The sequence below is a fragment of the Lolium rigidum genome, chromosome 1 (assembly GCF_022539505.1).
Source record: "Lolium rigidum isolate FL_2022 chromosome 1, APGP_CSIRO_Lrig_0.1, whole genome shotgun sequence".
NCBI classification, from domain to species: domain Eukaryota; kingdom Viridiplantae; phylum Streptophyta; class Magnoliopsida; order Poales; family Poaceae; genus Lolium; species Lolium rigidum.
In genome coordinates, this window is record NC_061508.1 from 293,621,055 (window position 1) to 293,629,561 (window position 8,507).

General features: G+C 44.2%; 1 protein-coding gene across 1 annotated transcript; it reads left to right on the plus strand.

The window, feature by feature from the left end:
- The first annotated feature begins 106 nt into the window (after positions 1-106).
- LOC124660326 (galactoside 2-alpha-L-fucosyltransferase-like) lies at positions 107-1,959 on the plus strand. Its single transcript, XM_047198136.1, has 2 exons — positions 107-365; positions 488-1,959. The coding sequence occupies exons 1-2, from the start codon at positions 107-109 to the stop codon at positions 1,957-1,959; spliced, it is 1,731 nt and encodes a 576-aa protein (XP_047054092.1).
- Positions 1,960-8,507: the final 6,548 nt, after the last annotated feature.

Sequence of the window (8,507 nt, forward strand, 5' to 3'; positions counted from 1 at the left end):
CTCAAGTAAAGATCCTGACCTATCTACACTCGATCGGGTATTAGACGTTTATATAAACCAGAGACGGCTATATATAGCTAGGAGCAAGTACAAGTGAAGTACAGAGATGGACACCGGTGGTAGCAGGGAGGACCCGTACTGGTTGGGGATTAGGGAGTCCTTGCCGTTCACAGGTAATAGGATGAAGAAGGCATCCAGTGCCAAGGTCAGACGATGGAACTCGGTGAGGAATGCCGTGGTGGTGGCCTTGGTCATGACCGTGACAATGCCACCCATCCTCTTCATCTACAGTGGTCACCTTGATCTCGATGAGCCGGCCGTGTGGATACAATCCACAGTGGCCGGCTTAGGAGCTCGACGACGAGGTAATTTCAATTTGTGGTCAATGTTTTTTTTGTGAACATAATGTGGTTACTGTTTTTTGGTTCACGTCGGTGAACTAGCATGTAGTAGTTTTTTATGTGCCTAAAGTTGGGCTCCATTTCAGTTGGAGAGCCAAAGAAATACGAGCTTTTGGGTGGTCTGCTACCTCCAGGATTGGACGACCAGTCCTGCGACAGCCGATACCAGTCAGTGCACTACCGCAAGAACATGACGCGCTCACCCACGCCGTATCTCATCATGCGGCTGCGGCAGCAGGAGATTCTGCAGCGGCGGTGCGGCCCAGGCACCGAACCATACACGAGAGCCTCGCAACGGCTGAGATCCGGGCAAAAAAACGTGGACGCCGTCGACGGCTGCAGCTACCTGGTGTTGCTGTCTCACCGGGGCCTCGGCAACCGGATCCTCGCCACAGTCTCGGCATTCCTCTACGCCATGCTCACCGACCGCGTGCTGCTCGTCGACCGCGGGAAGGCCCTAGGCAAGCTCTTCTGCGAGCCTTTCCCAGGCACGACGTGGCTGCTGCCGCTCGACTTCCCGCTGAAGGGCTACAAGGACCTGGGCGAGGAGGCGGCGGAGAGCTACGAGAACGTGATGCTGGGCAACAACACCGGCCCGGCGTCGGAGCACCGCTTCGTGTACATCCACCTCGACCACGCCGCGAGAGCGGCGAACAGGCTCGTGTACTGCGACGACCACCTGCAGTTCCTCCACCGGGTGCAGTGGGTGTTCCTGAGGACGGACAGCTACATCGCGCCGAGCTTCTTCCTCAACCCGGTGCACCAGAAGGAGCTGGACCGGATGTTCCCCCGCAAGGACTCCGTGTTCTACGTCCTCTCTCGCTACCTCCTCCACCCGACGAACGGAGTGTGGCGCATGGTCACACGGTTCTACGACGCTTACCTCAAGGACGCTGACGAGCGGCTGGGCATTCAGATCAGGGTCTGGGACGGCGACAGGCCGTTCCAGCACATCTTGGACCAGATCCTGGCATGCACCGCGCAGGAGCATCTGCTGCCGGCGCCGGGGGTGGCAGCGAGCGCCGGAGGAGCGCGAGCACGGCCTCCTCCGACGCATGCAGGTGCGCGTGGGCGATCGAAGGCCGTCCTCACCACGGGCCTGGACGGGTGGTACCACGACAGCATCCGGGAGATGTATCGGCGGTCGCCACCCGCTAGCGGCGAGGTGGTCAGCGTGCACCAGCCTAGCCGCGAGGAGCACCAGCGCTTCTTCAAGGTGAAGCACGACATGAAGGCACTGGCCGAGATGTACCTGCTGAGCATGACGGACCAGATCGTCACCACTGGCTGGTCGACGTTCGGGTACGTCGGCGCCGCGCTTGGCGGGCTCACGCCCTACATCATGATGAAGCCGAAGAACCGGGTTGTGCCCAACCCGCCCTGCGTACGGTCCATGTCCATGGAGCCGTGCAATCATGGGCCGCCGTACTTCGAATGCACCAGGAAAGAATACCATAAAGTCTTCCACACCGGTAATACGGTGCCCCATCTTCAGTCTTGCGAAGACATACCTTGGGGAGTGAAACTCACTGAGCCCATGGCCTACAAGGAGGCGTAGTCGACATTTGGGTTTGTACACCTAGATTACTAATGTTTTGCAGCTAGCTAGTGGAGAGGAAACTGAGTTTGTCTATCACTAACTTGTCACAATAATTTGGATAAATCTCATACGCTCTTTTCATTAGCAAGCCTTTGTATTTCCATTTTATTTTGCGAATACAACTTGTATTACTCAAATATCAGATATTGCATCTCTTTGGCATATGCTCAACAAACCCTCTGTGCTAGAGACAAGCCATACAGCCGTTCTACATCTAGTTCTAGCATAATTTGCTAAGTAATGACTACTATTATTCTGACATCGCTTAACATGAGTAATACAAGCTTGACGAACCTTCAACAATGCTTTGATTTCTTCAATCACCATGGCGTGGGCTGAACGATCAGTATCACTATTCTTAATCATATTAACCATCTCCAAACAATCCGTTTCAATGATAAGGGGTTTATTGCACCAATGTGAAACCAAGGATATGCCCTCTATAAGCACATAAAGTTCAGCGCCTAAGGGGTCTTTGCATGCTAATAATTTCCTACACGAGGACAGAATAATCTCGCCTTGATGGTCGCGTACCAGTATTCCGGCTATAGCATCTCCATTAGGGCCAAATGATCCATCTGTGTTTAGTTTCTCCCATCCATCCGGAGGAGGAACCCACCTAGGCCCGGTGATTACCTGTTTGTCCTTCTCCCCAGCTCCTCCAGAGCCCAATATAAACTTTCCTTTAGATATATCCTCGGTCGTATGATACTTGATCATTAGTATGGACTCCATGTAGCTAATAAGAAATCTCTTTGATACATCAAGCGGTGGTGGTTTTTTATCATGTACTATCTCATTCCGAATATGCTGCCATGATCTCCATAACATCATTAAGACCTTATTTCCGATGTCCTTCGTTTGGTTTGCTAGGAAATTTAGCAGCCAATCTCTTCCACATATAGGACACTGATCAGTAGTTTCTAAATTTCTCTTTTGTTTATTCCTCCATGTCGGCAAACAGTCATTTGCAAGTTTCCATGCAAAATGTTGAACTTTAGGCGGCACATCCGATTTCCACACCAAACCCCATATAGCGCGAGTACCATTCGGCACAGAGCTGCTGGCCTAATGAGAGGGGCGCAAAGACTCCTCCATAGTGAACAACCCATGTTTAGTTGGAGCCCATGCTTGCTGGTCGTTCATATGCACTACTGATGGCTTTATTTTCTTGATTTCAGTGATGTCCCTGGCATAAAATATTGAGTTAGGAGGTCCAAGTTCCAATTACCATGCTGGTCGATCATCTCCGAGACGAAGCGCAACCTACGCCTCCTCTTCTCCGAAACTGGACGATACGAGTAAGCTCTCGGAATCCACGCATCACGCCAAATTCTGATTCTTTGACCATTTACTACTCTCCATAGTAAGCCTTTTTTCAAAAGGTCGAGGCCATGATAGATAGCTTGTGATTGTGCTCCGGCGATGGCGCCAGACAATCTTGTTGGCAGTTGTTGTGGAAGCGGTTCAAAAATTCCAAGAGAAAGGTGTGATGAGCACAGCAGCAAGTTTTTCTTCAGTACGAAACCAAGGTTTAATCGACTAGTAGGAGGAAGGCGTGACTTCTGAAGGTGTTGCTGGCTCACTAGTGGCAGGACGCACTACCAGCGTCAGCAACGTGGAACCTGCACACAACACAACCAAAGTACTTTGCCCCAACTTGCAGTGAGGTTGTCAATCTCACCGGTTTGCTAAACACAAAGGATTAGACGTATCGAGTGGAAAGAAATGTTTGCAGAAAGTAAATAGGACCGGATTGCAGTAGAATTTATCAGTGAAGAAAATAGGACCGGGGTCCACAGTTCACTAGAGGTGTCTCTCCATAAAAATAAATAGCATGTTGGGTGAACAAATTACAGCTGGGCACTTGATAGAATATCGACCAATATATGACAAGATGATTACTATCAGATTTGATATGGACATTACAACATAATACATAGACCGTAATCCAACTGCGTCTTTTTTCTTTTCGAAATGGGGGTATACCCCGGCTTATGCATCATGACGATGCACACGGCCATTTATTAGAATATGGTTCAAAATAATATCGTTTACAACTCACGCATCACCGAGGATTGATAAAAAATCAACCATCGAAAACAACACATACTATGACTACACATCAACATAGCCTTCTAGTATGTCGCCAACCAGCCTGACACAATATATCCTGAGCGACCATCAAGAGCCGTGTGCATCCAGAAGCCATGGCACCCCGTTGCCCCTCCGGTGAGAGTATGGCCCAAAGCTGGACCCAATGGGAGACCATATGGATAACCTGCATGAAATGAAAATAGACTTTTTTTTATTAAAAACTATATCATTTTTGACCCTCCAAATAGACCAACATAAAGCAGAAACCCCAATCCGGATAAAAGCCTTAGATTGTCTATCTACTTGATACTTTCCCGAACACTTTTGCTATTGTTTTACCTCTAATTTGTGTATTTTGGATACAACTAACACGGACTAACGCTGTTTTCAGCAGAATTGCCCTGGTGTCTTATTTTTGTGCAGAAAATCAACTTTCAGGAAAATCCCCGGAAATAATTGCAATGGGCCTATTTTTACAGAAGACCCACGGAGCCAGAAGATGTGACGGAGGGGGGCAACGAGGTGCGCACACCACGTGGCGGCGCGGTGGGCCCATGGCCGCGCCGCCATATGGTGAGGCCGCCTCGGCCAGCCCCCGACGCTCCCCTCTGGACTACTTAAAGCCCTTGACCTAAAAATGCACGGGGGTTCGACCAATTTTCCAGAAGACATCTAGAACTCCGCCGCCATCCCGAAACCCAATATCGGTATCAGAAACTCCATTCTAGCACCCTGTCGGGACGGGGAATTGGAGGAGATCATCGCCATCATCACCACCGACGCCTCTCCATCGACCATCCATGCTTCCCCCATCCATGTCTGAGTAAATCTCCCGCTATAGGCTGAAGGGGATGGTAGGGATTGGATGAGATTGTTCATGTAATAGCCATAAGATTGTTAGGGCATAGTGCCTAGTATCCGTTGTTGGTACTTTTATGATATTGTTGCAACTTGTTATGCTTAATGCTTGTCACTAGGGCCCGAGTGCCATGATTTCAGATCTGAACATGTTATTGATTCATGATGATATTCATTGTTTTATGATCTTACCTGCAAGTTGTATACATATATTGTTGTCCGGAACCCGAGGCCCCAAAGTGACAGAAATTGGGACAACCGGAGGGGAAGGCTGTGATATGAGGATCACATGTGTTCACGGAGTGTTAATGCTTTGCTCCGGTACTCTATTAAAAGGAGTACCTTAATTACCAGTAGTTTCCCTAGAGGCCCGGCTGCCACCGGCTGGTAGGACAAAAGATGTTGTGCAAGTTTCTCATTGCGAGCACGTACGACTATATACGGAACACATGCCTATGGTTGTTTAGTACTTGGATACTGTTTTATTATTATTTGCAAATGCCTAGTCTTGATTATTACATGAGTTATCTTATCCATGCAGCGCCCGTTCATCCATCCCTATGCCTACAATATTTTAATCCTGCCGTTTACTATAATCACTACTGCTGTCCTTATTACACTGCTGCTTATATTTCACTACTGCTACTGCTATAAAACTGTTGCTACTGATAAACTATTGCGAGCAAGTCTGTTTCCAGGTGCAGCTGAATTGACAACTCCGTTGTCAAGGCTTACAAATATTTTTTGGCTCCCCTTGTGTCGAATCAATAAATTGGGTTTTACTTCCCTCGAAGACTGTTGTGATCCCCTATACTTGTGGGTCATCAAGACTATTTTCTGGCGCCGTTGCCGGGGAGCATAGCTTTATTTGCAAGTTCACCTGAATTGATATTGTTCGCTGCAAATCCTCCATCATGGGTAAACCTCGCGATGCTAAAGTCGCCATATTACCATCCACTACAAGAAAAGGTACAACTCTGAGTACCTCTGCTGCTCTTGATTCACCATCTGTGATAAGTCAACTTGTTTCACCACCACAAGCTTCACGTCTTGGTACTTCTGCTGAATCTGAAAATTCCTCTAATAATTTTGATGATGCTTCTACTGTGCTTGATGATAATGGTTCATTAGGTCCTTTTCTAGATGCTACAATTGCTAGGTCCAGACAAATTGAAAATACTGAAATTCCTAATGAAAATACTGTTACACCTGTTAATTCACCTGAGTCTGTTGAACACTCTAGTGATAATCCTGATGAAGATTATGTGAAACTTGATGATGATTTTATTGATAAATATAATGCTACTACTAGTGTAAGTAACATTAAAAGCTTCTTGCACAACATGCTGTTAGATATAAACTGTCTCCTGATCCTAAATTTGCCACATCTCCTATAAACATTAAGGATAAGGATTATGATTTTTCTCTTGATTTATCTCATATATCTATTGTTGAGAGAACACCTTTTTGTGGTACTAAAAAGAAAGTGCTGTAGAACACATGAATGAGCTTTCTACTTTGAGTAGCTTGTTTTCTGATGATATTAAGAAGCGTACTTATTTTGTTGCTAAATTTTTTCCTTTCTCATTAAAGGATGATGCTAAAATTTGGTATAATAGTTTGCCTCCTGATTCTATCGATAGTCCAAGTTGTTTGCTTGATGTTTTCTTTCGAAAATATTTTCCTGCTAGTGCTCAACATATTGCTTTGCAGAAAATTTATAATTTTGACTAGGAAGATGGGGAGAAATTGCCTGAAGCTTGGACAAGGTTTTGCTCTCTTCTTAGAGCTTGGCCTGGACATGATTTGGAAAAGCATGACTTACTTGATATATTTTATAGTGGACTAACCATTGAGTCTAGGGCATACCTGGATAGTTGTGCTTGGTTGTGTTTTCAGGAAAAGAACTCTAGACGAAGCCGAAGAATTATTGGCTAGAATAGGCCAAAATCATGATGATTGGACTACACCTGAACCAACCCCAACACCAATATTGAAGAAGAGGGGTATGATTGAATTAAATAATGAAGATATGAGGGAAGCCAAGAAATCTCTTAAAGAGAAAGGTATTAAATCTGAAGATGCGAAGAATTTACCTCCCATAGAAGATTTATGTAAGATAACTCCCCCTTCATCCACGATTGAGGTACATTCTCTTCAACGCTTTGATAAAGGAGACATTCCTTACTCAAAACCTCCTGATCAATGTTTAGATGAATTTGATAATTATGTTGTTAAGCAAGACAACTTTAATTTGAGAGTAGAGAATCATCTAATGGAAAATTCTCAAGCTATTAGTAAATTGCATGATATTGTGGAGAGAATCTCCAATGATGTTAAGATGCTTGTTAAACATTTTCATATGGTTCAATTTCAAATTGATCAACTCACTAAAGTGCAAAATGACTTGTCAAAAAATACTCATAAAGAAAAACATGCTTATGAAGTAACAACTAGAGGAGGTGTTTCTACTCAGGATCCTCTATATCTTGAGGGGCATCCCAAAAGAGTTGAACAAGATTCTCAACGAACTAAAGAAACTAGTGCCTCTTCTAAGAAAAAGAAGAAGATACATAAAACTGTTGTAGAATCTTCTGAACCTGTTAATGATCCTAATAGTATTTCTATTTCTGATGCTGAAACTGAAAGTGGTAATGAACATGATAAAGATAATGATAAGCATGATGTTTCTGATAAAGAAGAGATTGAAAATGAACCTGAAAAGCATGTTAAAAATTAATAAAAAGTACACTAAAGAAGATTTTATTGCTAAGAAACATGGTAATGAAAGAGAACCTTGGGTTCAAAAGCAAATGCCTTTTCCTGTTAAGAAACTAAAATCAAAACAGGAAGAACACTATAATAAATTTTGTGATTGGATGAAACCTTTGTTTTTGCAAATCCCTTTGACTGATTCTATTAAATTGCCTCCTTATTCAAAGTATATGAAAGATATTGTCTCTAACAAAAGGAAAATTCCTAATGAGGAGATTTCCGCTATGCTTGCTAATTACTCTTTCAATGGCAAGGTTCCAAAGAAGCTGGGAGACCCAGGTGTACCGACTATCCCTTGTTCCATCAAGAATAATTATGTTAGAACTGCTCTATGTGATTTGGGAGCAGGAGTTAGTGTTATGCCTTTTTCTCTTTACAAGAGACTTTATTTAGATAAGTTGATACCAACTGATATATCTTTGCAAATGGCTGATAAATCTATTGTTGTTCCTGTTGGTATATGTGAGGATGTTCCTGTTCAAGTTGCTAATAATTACTTAATATTAACTGATTTTGTTGTGTTGGAAATGCCTGAAGATGATAATATGTCTATTATTCTTGGAAGACCTTTTCTTAACACTGCAGGGGCTGTTATTGATTGCAATAAAGGAAAAGTTACTTTCAATGTTGATGACAAGGAGCATACTGTTTATTTTCCCAAGAAGATTGATAAAGTATATGGAGTTAATACAATCTCTAATTTGAGGTCTATCAAAGTGGGAGTTATTGATTGTCCTATATATGAGCCTAAAGAATGATATCAAAATATTATGATT

Bases quoted from the DNA above. Each gene is read 5' to 3' on its own strand.
- LOC124660326 (XM_047198136.1), top strand. From the start codon at position 107: ATGGACACCGGTGGTAGCAGGGAGGACCCGTACTGGTTGGGGATTAGG. The intron at 366-487 runs GTAATTTCAATT...GCTCCATTTCAG, and splicing joins CTTAGGAGCTCGACGACGAG to TTGGAGAGCCAAAGAAATAC.